The sequence below is a fragment of the Gymnoscopelus braueri genome (genome assembly GCF_963280865.1).
Source record: "Gymnoscopelus braueri genome assembly, chromosome: 7".
NCBI classification, from domain to species: Eukaryota; Metazoa; Chordata; class Actinopteri; order Myctophiformes; family Myctophidae; genus Gymnoscopelus; species Gymnoscopelus braueri.
This window is the reverse complement of record NC_137608.1, coordinates 2,264,136-2,286,660: the sequence shown is the minus strand read 5'-3', so window position 1 is coordinate 2,286,660 and position 22,525 is coordinate 2,264,136. Positions and strand designations below refer to the sequence as shown.

Below are 22,525 nucleotides of genomic sequence, written 5' to 3'. Positions count from 1 at the left end.
ATGTTGCCTCTTGAGATGTAGTGGAGTACTGTAGAAAGTAAAAGAATTGCAAATTGGAAATGCAAAAAAAAAAGTCACTCAAAATTGTACAGTACTTAAGTACATGTACTTAGTTACTTTCCTCACTGGTTGGGGTGAGCGGTGACTCGCTTATCACCGCGGCTCAGTGGCGTCATGTTGTAGTTTTCAAACCACCGTGGTGAGAGGGTGATCGCCGAAAATGGTAGCATGCACCCCGCTTTACAGTGACAAATATCACCCTCCCCGCCCGGCTTCCCTCCCCCCGAACACAGGTGGGGTGATCACTGCCTGCCTCCTGTGAATCGTTTTATTTTTATTTTTGTTTAATTTCTTTTTATTAACCACAGGTGTTGGTATAGGCAGGCACTTTACCACTGCGCCACCCGAGTGCCGTAGTGGTAAATTATGCACTGGACTGTCTCTTTTCCCGGTGTTTCAGCCAGGCTGACATGGTTTTGAGGTTAGGTCTAGGTTAGGTTTAGGGTTAGGTTTAGGCATAGTTTTGGTGAAGTTAACGGTTAGGGTTTAGGCGCCACCTGGGCGACACACAAAAGAAAGCCGCACATTAATTTGACATGAAAAAGCTTGAGAGACACTGCTTTACTGAGCTGTCAGCCGGTTGTTAACAATTTGACCCCCCCCCCTGTCCTCCCTGTCCTCCGTCAAACCTTCCATGGGAAAACAAAACGAACACAGGCCGCTTAACGGTTGATGTGAACAGAATGAATCATCGTCATCTTTGTGCGTTGTCTATCAGCAGGTCCAGCATTTAACAACCTGACACAGTCCACACAGACACACACACAAACCTATAATCTGTGTGTAATCCTCTTTACCCTGCACGGCTCTCCATTCAGCACTGAGTGACACACACTCTTCATGCTCCTTCACGTCCACCGGTAACCCAAGAGCCTCCTGCTGCTACTCTACCCGCAGTGGTGTAAAGTAACTAAGTACATTTACTCAAGTACCGTACTTAAGTACAATTTTGAGGTACTTTTACTTTACTGGAACATTTCCAATTGTCTACACTTTTACTTCTACTCCACTACATCTCAGAGGCAAATATTGTGCTTTTACTTCACTACAATTATTTGAAAACTTTAGCTACTAGTTCATTTGCAGATATAAATGATTACATTATAAAACATACATTAACCACTTTAGCCTTATTTTATACCTAGGCTATTTGAAAATAGCCGATCTACAAGCTCACAACGCGTCGCATCGTGACGCGTTGTGACATTGTAGATCGGCTATTTTCAAACATTTTCGTACTTTTATTTTTGGTACTTTAAGTATATTTTCTTTTGATACCAATACTTTTACTCAAGTACATGTTTTATTCCGAACTTTTACTAGTAACAGAGTACTTCTACATTGGAGTATTGATACTTTTACTTAAGTAAAACATTGGAGTACTTTTCCCAACACACTCAACCTGCAAGTCGTTGCTGTCAGGCAGAAACCTTGTACTGTATCTCCATATTTCGTTTTTTACTGTAGGCCTATGTTTGTTTCATAAATGAATGCCTTACTTCATCATACAAGAGTGTTGCAAAAAAAGTAGTGAAAATAGCCAATCTGCAAGCTCACATCGTGATGCGTTGTGAGCTTGTAGATTTTCACTATTTTGAATCGTAAAATAATAATAAAAACAGGAACGGTTTTGGACATACAAGGTTTACACCTGACAGCAACGAAATGTCCGCTCACTATGGGTTTCCCTGTTAGCTACAATTTACAAACAGGGTTAGGGCATGGTCACACCACACTTTAATTCTACCTAAGAGCGTGGATTCTGCCAATGCTTTTCAATGGGAATGGCGTGGTTTGATGGTTCAGTGGATCTTTCTGTGTGTCGCGCACACCTTGCGTTTATGCGTTCTATACGCCTTGTCTATTTGAAGCAGATAAACGCCAGAAACAGATGCTGCTTTTCCCCCTCTGTCCAATCGGGTGAGTCGAAGGCGGACCGCCCCAAGACTCAACTGCGGGCTACGGGGAGGGTCCTGAAAGTGAGTGACAGTCACTGGTTATTGGGACAGAATGCGATGCAAGCTACTCTGCGCTGGCTGCAAAAAACAGTTGGCCGCGCTGCCGCGCAGCCGGCAGCCATAGTTTGGTGTGACCATGCCCTTTTAAAACATATTTGGAAGAAGAAAATAAAAGGGGGAAAAACAGAGGGGGGGAATATTTTGTTAACCACTTAACCAGTATATTATTCTTCGTAGCGCACATACTGTAGCGAAAATAGCCGATCTACAATCTCACTATTATTTTTGTATAAAATTGATTAGAAATTATTTAATACATTTTTTTTACAACCCGGTCTCGTGAATTCACATTATCATGTGTCTTCTAATAATAAGTAATTAGCGGCTGGCGTTAGCAGCAGGTGTGGTTGAGGAAGGGTTAATCCCAGGAAAACAACTTTAGACCGGGAATGTGTAATTTTTTTTGGCTATTCAAAAATAGCAGATCTACAAGCTCATAGCGTGGCACCGAGTGCCGCACAATGAGCTCGTATTTCTGCTATTTTTGAAAAATCGTGTAAATTTGAGCAAATCTTTGAATATATATTTTTTAAAGCAAACATTATGTAAAATATGTTGTTCCAGGGACCCCCCCAGAAGCAAAGATTTGAGTTACAAACGTTCCCTTTAATATATATATATATAAAGAAATCTAAAAATGACAGAGATGAGTTCCCGGATTTAATGGGTTAAACAGAAACGGGGAAATGTGTGAAATAATGTTGTTGTTTTTTTTTGTCCGGTGAACATGATGACACAACGGTGTAGTCGGTAGAACAGGTATAGTTCCCACAGCTCGGCACTGCAGTAATCACTCACACACTGTGAGGTGGTCACGTCCCTGAAGCATGCTGTTACAGTAACGTGTTCTGACAGGGTCTCAGTGAAGGAACACGTTTAACCCTTTAAGACCGGGAACGCATCTGTCATTTTAGATTCTAACCACTTTAACCATTATTTTATACTTTGGGCTATTAAAAAATAGCAGATATACAAGGTGCCGCGCCATGAGCTCGTAGATCTGCTATTTTTTTTAAATCATGAAGATTTGTGCCAATCTTTGAATATATATATATTTTTAAGCACTTTATTTTTTAACTCAAATCTTTGCTTCTGGGGGTCCCTGGAACTAAATATTTGGAGATGGGGGTCTGCGGCCAAATGCATATAGGCCTAATTTTGGGGGTCCTTGACATGAAAAAGTTTGAGAACCACTGATTAGTCACACGTTTTTCAGAAAACTGCTAGGATATAGAAGACATTTGTAGAATCCCCCAGAAGCAAATATTTGAGTTACAAATGTTTAAAAAATATATATATTCAATGATTTGCACACATTTTCACGATTGTTTAAAACAAATAGCAGATCTACAAGCTCATAGTGCGGCACTCGGTACCGCGCTATGAGCTTGTATATCTGCTGTTTTTGAATAGCCAAATACATCTTAAAATGACACACACAGCTGCGTTCCCGGTCTTAATGGGTTAAAGCCATAATCCGGTTTTAAAAGTTGTGTAAGTGATATTTCTTTTGGTTAAAACAAAAAGCTCGACTTCTTCCCCTTTTTTTCTTCTTAATCTTTATCCCACGATCTGGCAACCCGTTTTTTCACCCAGTGCCAATTGCCTAAGCATGTAATCCTGGGCGCTACTCTCTCTCTGCCAGCCTGGGGAGAGCCCCGAACTGAGCTCATGCTTCCTTCAATGCACGAGGAGTGAGCAAGCCGCTTCTTATCACCTGACAGGGGGGAGTTTCCCCGGTAGGACGTAGCGCGTGGAAGGAACGCGATATTCCAACCAGTTCCTTTCCCCTCCATCAGGCGCCCCGGCTGACCAGGGGGAGGCAGTATAGTGACCAGGATTACTGCATGTTTTTTGTGAGGGCACCTACCCTAGGCCTAAGGGACACGGGGAGAACATGCAAACTCCACACCTCTTCTTCTTTTTATGTGTTAAAAAGTTTCAGCTCTGTATGCTGACAGTAATCATTGCTATTGAGTGTTTGTTAAGTAACAGGGGTCTCTCCAGCTCTTTAGTAGACAGAAAATAAAAAGTCAGGTCACCAATTTCATCCAATCAAGAGAGAATCAATTTTGTCAACACGTTTCTTCCTTTTTTGTTGTTTTTTCATCACTTGTTTCATCACTTCTTTTCATTTGTTTATCCTGTGTATCCTTGTATGAGTATGAGTTCTCTCTTCTGATTGGATAAAATCTGTATCCTGAGTCCGACCTGAATTATGTATTTTCTGTTTACTAATAGAGCTCCAGGTAGGAACACCTACTGGTTGACAGGTAGTACTGCATGAAGCTCATAAGCCCAATATCTCCTCTGGCCAAGCGGGGGATTCCCTCTTTGCGAGAGCGGCAGGAATCGGGTCTCCCGTGCAGGAGATCCGTGTTTGAATCCGGGGAGAAGGACATGAAACTTCTGGATTGGAGCTTTGCTAGATGAATAATGTTTTATTTAATATCAGGTCCAGATGCTGCTATGGTTAATTAATGCAGAGTTTGTTCTAGATTATTATCTGAGTCGAGCCTCAGGAAAGCTCAATGTGACTGATTCTTTTAACCACTTAAGCAGAAACCTTGTATCTCGCCTCCATATTTCAACTTGTAATGTTTTTTTCCCCTTTTTTTCTGTTTTGTAAATTAATGCCCTACTTCATCATACACAAAAGCAGTGGTGTAAAGTAACTAAGTACATTTACTCAAGTACTAAGTAACATTTTGAGGTGCTTTTACTTCACTGGATATTTCCAATTTTCAATACTTTTACTTCTACTCCACTACATCTCAGAGGCAAATATTGTACTTTTACTCCACTACAATTATTTGAAAACTTTAGTTACTATAGTTACTTTGCAGATATAAATAATTATGTTATAAAACATACATTAACCACTTTAGCCCTGTTTTATATATAGGCTATTTGAAAATAGCCGATGTACAAGCTCACAACGCGTCGCATCGCGACGCGTTGTGAGCTTGTAGATCAGCTATTTTCAAACATTTTAGTACTTTTACTTTTGGTACTTTAAGTATATCTTGATGCCAATACTTTTGTACTTTTACTCAAGTAACATTTTGAACACAGGCCTTTTACTTGTAACAGAGTATTTCTACATTGCAGTATTGATACTTTTACTTAAGTAAAAAAATGTAGTACTCTTTCCACCACTGAAAGTAGTGAAAGTAGTGAAAGTAGTGAAAGTAGTGAAAGTAGTGAAAGAAGCTCTACAAGCTCGCAGCGCCCTGGACTGAATCAAGCGTTGTGAAAGTACCTCTAGTTCGAGGGGCACGGTTCCCCGTGTCGTTTGTGAAGCCGTTCCCGGGGCAGACATATCGTCTTTCTCTCTGCCCTCGCCTGTCATTGTCAGAAGCAGCAGAGACACACGCCCGGACAAGCATCCGAGCTCAGATCATCATTCAACTTGTCAGTGGTGTCAAAAGTACTCCTCAATACCTAAATACTTTAACCCATTAAGACCGGGAACGCATCTGTGTAATTTTAGATTACTTTGGCTATTCAAAAATAGCAGATCTACAAGCTCATAGCTACGATTTTTTTTGAAAATCTTTGAATATATATATTTTCAAAGCAAACATTGGTTCTCAAAATGTTTCATAATTGTCAAGGACCCCCAAAATTGTATTTGGCTGCGGAGCCCCCATCTCAAAATATTTGGTTCCAGGGACCTCCAGAAGCAAAGATTTGGGTTACAAATGTTCGCTTTAAAATAATATATATATTGATTATATTCACACATTTTCGATTTAAAAAAAAAATAGCCAACGTGTAATATAATGCATTTCTTTTTGTTTTGCTCAAATCTAAAAATGAAACAGATGCGTTCCCGGTCTTAAAGGGTTAATTACAGTTTTTCTCAAAACCCTTATTCAGCTCCCACTGCAAATCAGGTTTATTGGTGAAATTCACAAACTGTCAGCTGTGAAAGTACAATAAACAAATCAAACAAGAACCATTTAATTAGCTCAGCATAACTAACTGCAGTCTCGACATTATTCAACCCCTTCACGGCAAGTGTCTTCAATACTGAGCACTCTCAACCGTCCTTATATTATTAATTACCAATTACTAACGTGACTGGGATTACATCATTATTATCGGCAGACCGAAAGGCTGGGAGGCAGAGATTATATTTCTGGCCTTTTCTGGCCTTTTCTGTCTGTCTGTCTGTCTGTCTGTCTGTCTGTCTGTCTGTCTGTCTGTCTGTCTCGGCCCTATAACTCTTGAACTGCAACTTCCCACGTTGGTATAGTCTGATTCATTCATCTTTTTCTGTCGGTTAATTTTGCGGGAGGTCCGTTCGTTCTCACGTCTGCTCCGAGGCTGACTTACATGGGATAAAAGCTTTGCGTATGTCATTAGAATGCTTTATTCTTCATGCAAAATTAATGACGACCTCAAATAAAATATGTATGCGCCCAACATTTGTCAATGCATATTTAAAAAAATAGAAAAAATATGTCAAACGATGTGTTGATTGTAGCCTATGCATAATAGACATGATTTTTTTGGTAGGCTATCATTTGCATTTAGAGCTGAATTATTAGGTCCCTCAGTGTGTTTGCCAGTGTTGGCCAACTCAGCCAAAGTTTCACTTAATGATGAGATAATAGACTATCATGCCTTAATGTCACTGGAGGCACAGACACGCCTCCAATGTCTGCGGTATTAATTTATAATATACTGTATATTGATCACATGAACGCCACACACAATAGCCTAATAAGTCTTACCATCTGATGAGGAAACAGGGGATGAAAGCTGTGTCCAGACTAGATCCATTCCCCATTCCAAGGTAGGACAGTGATATATTAATCCAAAATATTAATCAATAAAGCTCTTGTCCATAATCTATCCGATATCAGCTGCCAGTATGTCATGCTGGATTCTAGCATCATCTTTTTACCTAGCTTGATTGCCTTACCCTCTATTTAACCTCCTTAAACCTTATAGTTGAATGGACCCCCCCAGGGATCTATACTAGGCCCCCTCAGTTTTTCCCCTCCACAATAAAATCTCTTTCGACGAAAAATAGCCGATCCACGAGCTCACAACGTGTTACATAGGGATAGGTCGATAATCGTTCATATCGTTTACCGCTCACAATAATCATATCACAGAGTCATACACTGGACCCGAGTTGGCTCTGTTGTTGGACTGCTTGTTTCCCCATCTATACCAAATCTATTAGCCAAAAATTGTAGATCTACTTGTAAATCTACTGTTTGGCTAATGATCACCCCAGAATAATGGAGGTTGGGGTGCAAGCGATCAACAAAAGTGACATTTTAAGAGTTTTAAGCATAATATGATTATCGCGATAATAATCGCCACAATGATCGTGACATGACATTTTCATATCGTCCCACCCATAGTGTTGCATTGGGAGCTTGTAGATTGTCTCTTTTCTCTGAATGTTTGTTGACGCTAGGTGGTTTCCATTTCCAGCTCTATTTTTGGCTCTAATATTTATATTTAACCCATATTCATTAGAATATCCCCCCCTGTTTGTTTTGAACATGACCATTAGATGATACTGCCCTGTACAGGAGCAGCTTACACACACACGCACGCACGCACGCACGCACGCACGCACGCACGCACGCACGCACACACACACACACACACACACACACACACACACACACACACACACACACACACACACACACACACACACACACACACACACACACACACACACACACACACATACAATACACACACACACGCCTCTGTGGTGTCATAGAATACTTTTGATGTGGGTGCATTAGCATGACAGTGCAGAGTGGGGTCGTGTCTATTCAGGAGCATCTATTATGGTGTGTGAGGAGGAGAGAGCAGCTAATGCTAATGCCCTGCACTGCATTATGGAGATGAGGCAGCACACGCGCTACATGATAGCTGCACCTTTTACATGGGAGGAAAGTAGGCCTGATTTTTGTCGCTGTCGGGCAGAAACCTTGTATCTCCATATTTCTTATTTCTTTGTATATTTGTGGGGCTTTTCTGCCTTTATTTGGGTAGTACATTAGAGATAGACAGGAAACAGGGAGAGAGAGACAGGGAGTGACCCGCGGCAAAGGTTGTCGGGCTCTGGAATCAAACCTGTAACTCAGGCTGCATGAGAGCCTGAGTTACAGGTGGCATCGTACTACAGTGTTACCCAAAAGTAGGAAAATATAGCCGATCTACAATCTTGAAAGTGGTGAAAGTTGTTGTGTGTGTGGGTGGGGGGGGGGGGGGGGTTATAAATATTGACTCAATGAGAAGTATTAACAAGCAGTATTAACAAGAGCTTATGACTAAATAATAACTACATCTGATCCATTGGAACACAGGTCCTTCTTTACATTTCCTGGAAAGTAACGCTTTTGGACATTCAAGGTTTCCACAGCGACAGTGACGATGTGTAATGTTTATAGAGGCTATGCGTGTGACATCATCGTACCTGGAAGTTATGCGGGAACGCCTACTGAGTGGCAAAAAAACAACTTTCTGGCCTTGACAGCCCATACATCCAAATGGAAAAATGGATCTGATTGTATTAAACAACGTTAAACTCTCCAACATTGCAGCTGTTCGGAAAGCTTGAATTATCCTCTTTCTATCTGTAAAGTCTTTGTTTCATAAAAATGCACTGTAGACATGTTATGAGCTACTTTCTGTCAATAAATTCCGTGCAGGTGATTATTTTTCTAAGTCTTGGAGTTTGGAAGCGCTCTTTTTCAGTAACGCAATGTCCTGCTGCCTCATGCATTATGTGTAATTTCGAAACAGGTGGTACGCAGGACCGTTGCGTGATTTCCAACGAGCGCTTCCAAACTCCAATGCTCCATGCTGCTCTTGCCACTCAGTCTAACTGAGGGGGGGGCGTGTCCCGGTGGAAAAGTGACGCATGTACTCTCTATTTGCTACACATCAGCCTACACGTGACCTGTCTATTACTGTAACGCTGTAAGCATTTTAAGTTCAAATAGGCCTGGGCAATATATCAGTATTATTATGCATTATTTGATGTATTAATTATCAATATAGTCCCTATTGTGATGAGACTATAACTACGGAAGAGCCTCTTCCTTTGGTGTTTCGCCCAGGTGGGCGTGGTTATGCCTATCCCTAACCCTAACCTTAAAGGGATAGTTCACCCCCAAAATGACAATGTTTTCTATCGATTAGTCACTCCATGGAGACTTGAATTCATGGATATGTTTTTGTTTATGTCGCATTCCTAAGATGTAACTATCCCAGAAACTATGCCTAAACCTAACCTCAAAAGCACGCCCACTTGGGCAAATCACCTGAAAAAGAGGTTCTTGCATACAACTAACCTGGAAACACAGGTAATTATTTTATTTTTTTCCTGAGAAGTAGCAGTTTTGGACATAAAAGGTTTCCACCCGACAGCACCGGTATGTGAAGCATTTCACCAATCGGCCTGTCTGCTCACGATTAAATCCTTAGTAAACACACTTGATGGATGTAGTTGAGTTTTTTTACGAGCACATAGCTTCTAAAACGCCACCACACCGCGGCTGGCTTGTTTAGCAAACATAAGGTAGCGCTTTGAAAGTTTGAATTGCTTCAATCCCTTATCAGGAGTCTGGCAGTTGTTTTAGCTTTGCTGAAACGTGCCTTGCCAGATTTTGCAAGAGAAACAAGCAGCCAGGTCTATATGAAAACAAGCCCAGGAGAAGTGACTGCGCCACACGCACGCACGCACGCACGCACGCACGCACGCACGCACGCACGCACGCACGCACGCACGCACGCACGCACGCACGCACGCACGCACGCACGCACACAGCATTAGTTAATATAGCTTCAATAGTTCAACCACTTGAAACCTATGCTATTTGAAAATAGCAGATCTACAAGCTCACAACACGTAGCTTGTAGATCTGCTATTTCTAAGGAAAATCTTGAAAAACAATTAAAAAATGTTGATGTGGGGTCTGCGGACAAATACATATTACTTTGGGGGTCCTTGACATGAAAATGTTTGAGAACCACTGGTTTAAACAACATTAAGAAACACGCCTAAATAAGCAACTACACTTTAGACAAACCCCCCAAAAAACACAACCTGAAAACACAACCCGCAACCACCAATATTTACAAGCAACTTTACAGGAAAAACAAGCCCAAAGTCGCCTATAATAAGCAGACATGGCAACACTGGCTGAAACAGCTCATGTAGACTGCTATTGTTTCCCCCCCCCCCCCCCCCCTCACAGCTGGAACATGCGTACAGCCTTGATCATGTCGAGCTAGTTGTTTTGGCAGCTCCAGTAACACATGTGAGGTCATTATAATGTCTCTGTCGCCTCGCCATCACAAACACACATCTTCCACTAATGTGTTTGTGTTATTGTTCCTCGGTCTGCAGGACTGTAGATTGTAGCTGACTTAACCCATTAAGACCTGAGGCAATTCTTACAAATGTTTTCTAAATCCTAACAGTTTTTTTTTTTTTTTCCCCCAAAAAATAGCAGATCTACAAGCTCATAGCGCGGCACTCGGTGCCGCGCTATGAGCTTGTATATCTGCTATTTTTGAATAGCCAAATAAATATAAAGTGACACAGATGCGTTCCAGGTCTTAATGGGTTAATCAAATGTTATTATATTGTTGGGTGGTCTAGAGTCAAATGATGGTAGAATGTCCATTGCCCAGACTCTGTGCGTGCGTGTGTGCGTGCGAATCGTGCCTGTGTGCGTGCGCGTGTCTGTCTGTGTGCGTGCGTGCATGTGTGTCTGTGTGTGTGCGTGCGTGCGTGCGTGCGTGCGTGTGTGCTTGAAGAACGGCTATTTTCGGTTAAAGTGGTTGAACTGATTTTGATGCTGTATCAACTGATTTTGCTATCTCAAATCCCCGGACCCCACTTTGAAAATATGACATGATAACTACAACACTGGTTCTCATCCATGGTTTGGTGTCCTCATTTGACCTTTGACCTTTGTGTGTGTGTGTGTGTGTGTGTGTGTGTGTGTGTGTGTGTGTGTGTGTGTGTGTGTGTGTGTGTGTGTGTGTGTGTGTGTTTTCACAGCCCCGGGACGGTAGTCACATCTGGAAGATGCACATGGTGAAGGCTCAGGACGGCCTTGGCATCCAGATCACGGGGGGCCGGGGGTCCAAGCGCTCCCCCCACGGCATCATAGTGGCCCACGTAGAGGAGGGAGGGGCCGCACAGAGGTACAGTATATTCCTACATCTGAACACTCTGCATTAGACCACTGTCTTTTCCCCTGTCAAATATGTTTTCCCCTGCAATATTTTCAAAAAGAAAATGAAAAATCACACCCAGTGTGAAGTGGGCGGTGTGGTCATCACAGTGGTCATCACTGTGATGGAAGCTCACTTAAAAAAAAAGTGTTTTTTTTTTAAAGTGCATAGTCCTATTTACAGTATAGGTTATTCATTTCATCATGTGTCTCGCTAGCCAATCACAGTGCTGAATAGAGTCAGCCAATCACAGTACAGATGAAAAAAAGCGGATCTAAGGTCACAACGCGTCGCGATAGACCGGTTCAAATAAGCTTGTAGATCTGCTATTTTCACTACTTTAGCACGTGGCGCTTGTCCACCGAAATAGGACATTCATTTAACCCATTAAGACCGGGAACGCATCTTGTGTCACTTGGCTATTCAAAAATAGCAGATATACAAGCTCATACTGTAGATATGAGCTTGTAGATCTGCTATTTATTTATTAATGCGAAAATGAGTGCAAATCTTTCAATATATACATAATCTTTTAACTCAAATCTTTGCTCCTGGGGGTCCCTGGAACAAAATATGTTGAGATCCGCGGTCCGCGGACAAATTCATTTTGGGTGGTCCTTGACATGGAATAAGTTTGAAAACCACTGATATTGTAGCAACATATTTATTCGTTTAAAAAAAAAAAAGAATCCCCAAAGATTTAGTTAAAAATGTTCTCTTTAAAAAAACATTAAAAGATTTGCAAACATTTTCACGTTTAAAAAATAAATAAATAGCAGATCTACAAGCTCATAGCGCGGCACTCGGTGCCACGCTAAGAGCTTGTAGATCTGCTATTTTTGAATAGCCCAAGTATAATGGTTAAAGTGGTTAAAATCTAAAATGACAGATGCTTTCTGGGTCTTAATGGGTTAAGGATAAACATAAAAAAGGGTGAAAGACGGGGAGATATGAGGTTGTTCTGTCCGACAGTGAGGATAGTTGTGATAACAGGAAATGTCTGACATATCATTCCGAGCCTGGGGACGGTAATTTGGAGAAAACCACAGCCGTGCTTTGATGTGCCTTCTTCAAATGACAGCACAGAAAATAACAAACAAAAGAACAGGCTTCATCGTTGTGGGCAGACTGGAAGCGTCTTCACGGCACACACACACACACACACACACACACACACACACACACACACACACACACACACACACACACACACACACACACACACACACACACACACACACACACACACACACACACACACACACACAGGCGCACACACAGGCGCACATTCACACACACCAGGTTGACAACTTGCCACCGCCGGGCAAAATCAAACTGTGCGTTAAGCGGAAAGAAGTACTCTGATGTTGTGCTTGAGTAAAAGTAGCAATACCACAACGTTACAAGTAAAAAGGCCCGTATTCAAAACTTTTACTTAAGTAAAAGTACTTTGCTACTTACAGTAGCAAAGTGTAGCGAAGTAGCAATTTTTCAAACCTTTTATATATATATTTATTTTGATGCAACTCGTAACTTGTAACTAAAGCTGACAAATTATTGGAGTAAAAAGTACAATATTTGCCTCTGAGATGTAGTGGAGTAGAAATATAAAGTATTAAAGAAATGCAAATACTCCAGATAATACCTCAAAAGTTTAGCCATTTAGACCTGAGGACGATTCTAAACATTTCTACTGTTTATTTAATTCTAGGAAATGATTACCAATGTTTTGACCCATATTATGTCAAAAAGTTCAACCTTTTTCCTGTCAAGGACCCCTAAATGATATACATATATATATATACATTTGGCCGCAGACCCCCATCTGAAAATGTTGTGTGCCAGGGACCCCCAAAAGCAAAGATTTGTGTTCAAAATGTTTGCTTTAAAAAAATATATATATATTCAAAGATATGCACACATTTTCAAGATTTTTCAAAAATAGCAGATCTACAAGCTCATAGCGCGGCACTCGGTAGTACAAAGTAAAAAGTACAATATTTGCCTCTGAGATATAGTGGAGTAGAAATATAAAGTATTACAAAAATGCAAATACTCAAGATAATACCTCAAAAGTGTAGCCATTTAGACCTGAGGACGATTCTACAGTTTTCTGTAAAACGTAACATTATAATTCAATAAATGAATGAATGAATAAAAAAATAATTAAAAAAATACAGAAATTAAAAAATAATGATAATAATGTTGCTATATACCGTATATAGCCACATATAAAATGGCACAGATGCTGTCCTGGATTGAAAGGTATAAAGACGTATAGGTTAAACAGGTCTAAAGTGCAGTACTTGAGTACTTGAGTTACTTTCCACCACTGGTATTGAGATGAAACTAGAGCTTATTATAGCAGAATGCAGTATGTAAAGATAGAGCGAGGAGACAAGGAGCAAGGAGAGGAAACAACGAAGGGAAGAGGGACTCAGTAACATAACACATTCCCAAGCCTCAGCAAAAACAACCGCTGGTGAAATAGAGCTGTAAGCAGTAATTAGTGAAGATAGTGGCGATATCGTCAATGTCGGGCAGAAACCTTGTATCTCCATGTTTCACTTTTTTATGTTTTTTTCCCGTTAATGAATGACCGCACAAAAGTAGCAAAAAAATAGCCGATCTACAAGCTCCCAACGCGTCACTATGTGACGCGTTGGGAGCTTATCTGCAATTTTGGGTGTGTGGGCAGTGGTGAAAAAAGGACTCAAATGTTTTACTTGAGTAAAAGTATCAATACTGCAATGTAGAGGTAAGCTGTTACAAGTAAAAGTCTGGAATTCAAAATGTACTTGAGTAAAAGTAGGAAAAGTATTGGTATAAAAATGTACTTAAAGTACCAAGTACTAAAATGTTTGAAAATAGCAGATCTACAAGCTCACAACACGTTGCGATGCGACGCGTTGTGAGCTTGTAGATCTGCTATTTTCAAATAGCCTAGGTATAAAATAGGGTAAAAAAAATTGGTTAATGTATGTTTTATAATGTAATAATTTATATCTGCAAAGTAACTAGTAACTAAAGTTTTCAAATAATTGTAGTGGAGTAAAAGTACAATATTTGCCTCCGAGATGTAGTGGAGTAGAAGTAAAAGTATAGACAAAGTAAAAGTACCTCAAATTGTACTTAAGTACAGTACTTGAGTAAACGTACTTAGTTACTTTACACCACTGGTCGCCAGGTGGTAAAATCTGGACTTCCGCATTTAAAACGCTACTGCGCGTGCGTCTACCGTTTAAAACCCTACTGCGCATGCTTCTATCGTCTGAAACGCTAGTGCGCTCTGCTCTATTGGCTCCAACGCTGGAGCCAATCAAGGAAGTAGAGGTACTTCCAGGAAGTAGAGGTACTTCCGGGCATAGACATATAAAGGTAGACGCCTCCTTCGGCTCTGAAGCGTTTGTATCTCGGGCGCGCTTCCTTGTTCCGCAGGGCTAGCCTATCACTTCATTCCGCTTCAGCAGGGCAAGCTGGAAACTTGTGCGTCACAGAAGGGGACGTTCAGTAGGCCAATCAGAGGCAGGTGGGGCGGGTCTTTTCTTAAAAGGCAGCCGCGCAGCAACTAGTCAGTTAGACGCGCTGTGATTGGCCAGTAGTCAACGCGATGTGATTGGTCAGTAGTCAAACAGCCCTGTGGAAGAGCCTTGTATTGAGATCAGTCGCTCCAATGAACTGCAGAGGCCAATGAGGTATCTAGGTTTCTATATCTATGCTTCCGGGTGCTTCATGCGCTTGTGAGCAACTTTCATTGAAATGAATAGGTGGGGGCGGGGCAGTCCGCCCTCTAGATATATGAACTCTATGGTGACAACCATAGAGCGACAACCCCACACACACATGTGTGTGGGGTGGAATCAATTGGCATAACGACTAAATGGGGGAGAAAAAGGGGTAAAAAGAAACAAAAAAAGGGGGGGAAAGTTATAAAAGAAGACAAAAAGAAAATAAATGTTACCCCCTAAAAACTAAAAACATTATACTATTAAAAAAGTCAAAATGAAATAAAAACAGAAAACAATGAAAATTGCAAAAGTATAATAACCTGTGTGTGTGTGTGTGTGTGTGTGTGTGTGTGTGTGTGTGTGTGTGTGTGTGTGTGTGTGTGTGTGTGTGTGTGTGTGTGTGTGTGTGTGTGTGTGTGTGTGTGTGTGTTCCAGGGATGGCCGGCTGCATGCAGGAGATGAGTTGTTGATGATAAACGGACAGTCTCTGGTAGGACTGTCCCACCAGGAGGCTGTGGCCGTGCTGCGCTCCACTGATGGCCTGGTGCAGCTGGTGGTGGCTAGTCGGGTGAGTGTACACACACGCACGCACACATACACACACACACACGCATACAGTAGGCCTGTCATACCTTTATACTATATATGAAGAGTGGAAATAGCTCTACAAGCTCAAAACGCATCACGTCGTGACGCGTAATGTGCTTGCAGATCTGCTATTTCCACTATTTTGGAAAATGTTTGAAAATATATGAACTTTTTTCACATGGAAACGATTATGATGATTATACAAAAATAATTGTGATTAGGCAATTATGTAAAGATTGTGACAGGCCTACACACACACGCACACGCACACACACACACACACACACACACACACACACACACACACACACACACACACACACACACACACACACACACACATACTCTCACACACACACACACACACACACACACACACACACACACACACACACACACACCCACACACACACACACACACACACACACACACACACACACACACACACACACACACACACACACACACACACACACACACACACACAGTTACGCATCGCATCACGATTCGTTTTGAGTTTGTAGATCTGCTATTGTTATGTGTAGCTCCTTGTAGAGCTGCTTGTAGATCTGCTATTTCTAGTGAGGAAAATAAACAAGTGAGAGTGAAAAGTATTAACAAGAGCTTGTGACTAAATAATATCCATTGGAACACATGTTCCTTTTTTTTCATTTCCTGAAAAGTAATCGTTTTCCACCCGACAGCCACGATATTTAAACTCTGTACGAGTCTTCCCTTGTTCCGTGACAAGTCTTAAAAGTTTGATGAATTATACATTTTAGACAAGCTATTAAGATAAAAAGGTCTTAAAAATATAAACTCTAAAAACGCCTAGTAGTTTTGGAGGTTTCCATCCTGACAGCGATGACATACAGTATTTGAAGCCCTACTTTCATGTCCTCTGAACTCTTCGTCAGAATCAGAATCAGACTTTGAAGTGAGTTTGTAGATATTTCATATCTAGAATAGTGAAAATGGCAGATCTGCAACATGCCGCGATGCAGTTTTTGTCAAGGTGGCAAAAACAGCAGCTTTTGTTTTAAAATTTGTCACAGTTTGTAATCAAAGCTGATCTCCTTGTTGTTTCCTCAGAGTCATTCTTTGATTATTTTTTTTGTGTAGTGTTCTGTTTTTTATGTTTTAGAGTAACCACTGTTTAGTGGCAATTTAGTGTTGTTGTTGCAATAATTCAAGACCACTTTATTGACTGATTTAGCAGATTATACAAAGTATAGATGTCCCAGGCCACTTAGTGTCCCACATAACATGAAATCACCATACTATTGGGGATTGGGGGGCGAGACTTTAAGGGCGATAGCTCTTGTATTTGAAATAGGGCTTAAATGATCAGTTCATAATGTAGTTTTCCCCTTCCTGGAAATGTAGTGGAGTCAAAAGTACAATGTTTTGTCTTTGAAATGTAGTGGAGTCATAAAGTCATAAATATCCAAAAATACAGAATACTCAGATACATAAATAAAGTACAGATACTCGAAATATGTACTTAAGAACAGTACTCAAGTAAATGTACTTTTTTTCCTGTCCACCACTGGCGGTGTTTGAAGTGACAGTCACTTCCTCTGTATCTGTTACAAAGCTTCTATTAATACGTTCAGTGCCAGACAGAAAGACAACAGAACAATGAACAGCAGCACTATTGATGAGAAAATAGCTTATTCTCGCAGCCGTCTAGAAATGGACAGCAGCTAAACACTATGTCTAACCACTTTGACCCTTGCATAATATCTACTAGCTCATGGGTTCTCAAAGTGGAGTCCGGGGACCCCCAGGGGTCCTTGGGGGGGGGGGGGGGGGGGGGTACCAGGGCGTCCCCAGCTAAATTTAGAGTTAATACAGCTGGAGACCCCCTGGCGTTTAACCACTTAATCCATATTTTATACTTTGGCTATTAAAAAATAGCAGATCTACAAGCTCACAATGTGCAGAGCTTGTAGATCGGCTATTTTCAAAAGATTTGTTATACATTTTGAACTTTTGAAATGGGACATTCTACACAATCAAAACCGATTGCCTTCAACTTATTGAGCAGTATAGAGCAGGGTTCTCCTAGGGGGTCCTCAGAGTTACTACAGGGGGTCCGCCAAATCTTTGTGTGATATGATTTTTTTTTTTACCGTAACCATCTGAGGAGAACTTTAGCCAAAAAATAGCAGATCTACAAGCTCACAACGCCTCGCGCTGCGAGGCGTTGTGAGCTTGTAGATCGGCTATTTTTGGCAAAGAGGTGTTTGGTGTAGAGGGAAAAAAGAGCAGACCAAGTAAACATTTTTTTTAAATCTGAAACACAATTTTATACAATATAGAGGGGGTCCCTGCTTCATCTCTCTCTCAGCTAGGGGGTCCTTGGCCTGAAAACGTTGAAGACCCCTGGTATAGAGTGACTTACAGTGTACCGCTGCTGTCAGTGGTAGAGACTAGGCAGGATTCTGAACTGTCCACAGCCCTCCTCTGAGACACAGAGTGAGTAGACAGAAATGGTGCCATCTTATACTGAGCATTATAGGTGAGGACCAATTATATGAAGATAAGGTTGAATATGGGTGAAGTGCTCCTTGAAGGCCAGTGTCAGGCCATTGTTTGGGGCTCCCCACAGGATTATTATTGCCTGGAAGATTAGGAGAAACATTAAAACACAACAGATTACGCTCCACTTTGCCTTATTCCACATTCCTTGCAATGTGTTAATTCCTTGGCTAGACAACAGGGATTGGGGCCATGCAGCGCTGGTTGCAATAGCTGGTTCTCTCCAGCATTCCAAAACGTTTTCAGCTCGGGACACAAACGGTTAATTTGGTGTGTACCCGGGACACAAACGTACAAAAATACGTTATGAATTAACCACTTAAGCCCCATTTCAAACATAGTGAAAACAGCTGTGAGCGTGTAGATTTATTTTATTGTATTTTGTGTGTTTTTCATTTGATTTATGTTTCTGAAATTCCATTGAATGTTTTTTGCTTATTTGATTGTAAAAATCTTTATATTTTACTTGTTTTAATTTCTTGAAATAATGATAATAAAAAAGGATATTTATGACCCATAAAATTCTGTCTCTGACTCAAAGATGGGTCCTAAGCCATTGCTTGGGAACCAGGGCTCTACAGCGCAGGGAGAGGTGGCTGCAGCGAGCGCAGGCACACACACACACACACACACACACACACACACACACACACACACACACACACACACACACACACACACACACACACACACACACACACACACACACACACACACACACACACAGACACACACACACACACACACACACGCACACACACACACATACACAGCGAGCGCGGGCCAACTGGCTGGCTGTGCCTCGCATGGTTTTCCCTCGCTGGCTCTGAAAAATTGAAGAGGCACGATCTTAATGCGCTTGTAGAGAGTTGTGGCCTGGCTTTCGGAGATAGTTAAAAATACACACACACACACACACACACGCACGCACGCACGCACACACACACACACACACACACACACACACACACACACACACACACACACTGGGTCTCCTGGCTTGCCTATCACATGCGTAGTACACATCTCGTGGGCTGTACAGTATGTGCAAATCCTCGGTAGTCGAAGATGTAGGGAGATTATTGGCAGGTAGGACGCATGCATGCACACACACACATCACACACACACATACACACACACGCACAAACACACACGCACGCAAGCATGCGCGCGCACACACACGTGAAATCCATGCATATGGATGTAAAATCCTCCTTTTCAAGCCTTGCACTCTTAACCTCAACAGTCATTTGAATGTAAGGACTTTCGTACGATTGCATACATGCAAAGTCACAAAGTACATTTACTTGAGTAGCCTACTGTACTTTTGGAGTATCTGTACTTCTTTTTGTTTTCAATTTCAGTTTAGTTTGAATAAGTTTGTGTGTTTGGTAGTTTACTTGGTTTACTATTTTATTTTATTTTATTTTATTTTATTTTATTTTATTTTATTTTATTTTATTTTATTTTATTTTATTTTATTTTATTTTATTTTATTTTATTTTATTTTATTTTATTTTATTTTATTTTATTTTATTTTATTTTATTTTATTTTATTTTTAGTTTTTATTAGTTTTAGTGTGGATTAGTCAGGGGCAAGATTCAACAAGGTCAGAAGAGATCTACGAGCTTACAACCCATCGCATCGTGACATGTTGTGAACTAGTAGATCTGCTATTTTTGAATGGGAAAAGTATGTCTACGATTTTCGACTAAAAGACTAAAACAAAGGACACATTTCTGTATGATTCTACTCAGTGTTGTAAACACACAATACAGTTTCAGATAGTTATTGTTTTTGTGTAAAGCCTCGTTTTAACTTTCTTTCTGTTTTGTATTTTTTTATTTCTTATTTTCCTCAGTTTTGGTTTTGGTTATTGTGTTAGTTAAAGGCATGGTATGTAACTTTGCCCTGTGTTTACATTTTGTAACCATCATTTCCCTCCATAGCAGCAGTCATCAGACACAGGAGTAGTGTGGTGGTGTTTACCTGCAGAAACACATTGTCCTCTCTCTGTATTTGGTAGTTTTCACTGTTTGTTTTGGTAGACGGGGATGTTTTTAGGCGTCTACCAAAACAAACAGTGAAAACACCAAAATACAGTGAGAGGACAATGTGTTTCTGCAGGTAAACACCACCACTACACTCTAGTGGCTGGCTGATGACTGCTGCTATAGAGTATTGAAGTCCTGACCTCACTCCCACTACCCCTGGGTCACAGCGTTATTGTTTGTATTGGAATTCACATTGGCAAATCTTAGACTGCGTCATATAAGAACTGTGTTCTTTTATAACCGGCAATTTTGTCACTTATGTGACTCTGTGTCCTTTATGATATTGAGTTACATTTGATAATATCTGTTTATTGAGAAAAAACTAATCTTACTCTTTGGATGAATTTCACCGTCAGTTTGATGCTTCATATCCATATGAGTAAAATTGACTGAGTGATGTGTTATTTCCAGTGGTGTAAAGTACATTTACTCAAGTACTGTACTTTTGAGGATTTTTTACTTTACTGGAGTATTTCCCATTTTCAATACTTTTACTTCAACTCCACTACATCTCAGAGGCAAATATTATACTTTTACTCCACCACAATTATTTGAAAACTTTAGTTACTAGTTACTTTGCAGATTTAGATTATTATCACAAAACATACATTAACCACTTCAGCACTCTATATTTTTTTCGTCCATTTAAAAATAGCAGATATACAAGCTCACAATGCGTCGCGATGCGACGCATTGTGAGCTTGTAGATCTGCTATTTTCAAAAGATTTTTAAGTATAAAATATCAGTATTTGTTTCACCACTGGGGCAAAGAAGTTACATACAGTAGTGCCGCTTTAACTCTAATAACTCTGGCTCTCCTTCCCCTCCCATCCACCAGGAGGAGTCAGAGGTGGACTTCCAGCGCTACCCGTCCACCAGTCTGCCTGACCTGGTCAGCACCTGTGCCTCCTCCTGCTCCTTGTCCCCCTCCTCCGCGCCTCCCGCCACGGGCGCCGCCGTGGCCCCGCCCACATCGGACCACAGGAGGCACGATGTGATGGAGCCCCTGCCCACGCACCACTCGGTAAGGAATGTGAGTGTGTGTGTGTGCGTGTGTGTGTGTGTGTGCGTGCGTGCGTGCGTGCGTGTGTGTGTGTCTGTTTGCCCACTGCCAGCGATTTTCTTACCTTTTCAAGTAGTCACAGAATATTTATCTCCAGTATGATCGATCCCCTGATGGTTGCTAATCACTGAGGGTTTCACTGTGTTTCCAAAAAAAAAAAAAGAAAAAAAAATCATCGCGACCTCCCGTTCGTTTGTTATACTCCGTTGAAAATAGCATGTCTCGCCAAAAATACATAGTAAAACAAACAAAAAACACAGCCAAGATACAGAATATTTCCCAAATACTTTAACCAGGAAATGAATGGAGCAGTACATCTTTAGATCATGTTATCTCCTGGTTCTGCATCTTTAGATCATGTTATCTCCTGGTTCTGTGCAAAAAAAACAAAACAAATAAAGATATTTCTTTCAAAGAAAAGAAAACGGAAAAGGCATTAGGCATTTTTAGAAGAAAGTTTTAGGGGTTTTGGATTAGAACTATGCCTGATTTATACTTGTTACACGCCAGTGTCGTGCACCAAAAATGGCCGATCTAAAAGCTCACAACGCGTTGTGAGCATGTAAATCTGATATTTTTGAAAATTTTTACTACTAATTTAGAAGGCATTTGTAGAATCGGCCTCAGGTCGTAATGGGCTAAATTACATACATTTGTATGTGATCAGAGATGTAAATTTATGAATTATTCTACTTGTTCATCGCTCTCAACGACTGGAACTTCTCCGTCTGGTGGACTGTTGTCCGTTAGCGAGTCTTAACTTCTCCCGTCCGTGTGTGTGTGTGTGTGTGTGTGTGTGTGTGTGTGTGTGTGTGTGTGTGTGTGTGTGTGTGTGTGTGTGTGTGTGTGTGTGTGTGTGTGTGTGTGTGTGTGTGTGTGTGTGTGTGTGCCAGAAATTATTCATGGTCCGCTGCAAGGTGTCATTTGTACCCTTCCTCTTGTCCAAAAGTGTCCAAAAGCATCATTGTTCCTCTGACGTTTACTGATACTGATGGTCATGTTTGTTTGGTGTGTGTGTGTGTGTGTGTGTGTGTGTGTGTGTGTGTGTGTGTGTGTGTGTGTGTGTGTGTGTGTGTGGTGTGTGGTGTGTGTGTGTGTGTGTGTGTGTGTGTGTGTTAACCGGCAGTCAGCTGTGCATGTATTATGTATTTGACCTAAGTGTGTATGTGTGGGAGGGTTTCCTTGGAAACTGGGTCACCCCCCCCTCCCTCTCTCTCTCTCTCTCTCTCTCT

At 41.1% G+C, this 22,525-nt stretch overlaps 1 protein-coding gene across 4 annotated transcripts in view; it reads left to right on the top strand.

Moving 5' to 3' along the window:
- pdzd2 (PDZ domain containing 2) overlaps positions 1 to 22,525 on the top strand; it is a gene marked incomplete at its 5' end in the record, with an annotated part of 124,021 nt that overhangs the window by 45,121 nt on the left and 56,375 nt on the right. For all 4 annotated transcript variants that reach the window (XM_080434370.1, XM_080434369.1, XM_080434368.1 and 1 more), the window contains 3 exons: positions 11,137 to 11,282; positions 15,476 to 15,608; positions 21,069 to 21,254. In XM_080434370.1, coding sequence (XP_080290496.1) covers positions 11,137 to 11,282; positions 15,476 to 15,608; positions 21,069 to 21,254 — 465 coding nt within the window. The remainder of the gene's footprint in view (positions 1 to 11,136; positions 11,283 to 15,475; positions 15,609 to 21,068; positions 21,255 to 22,525) is intronic.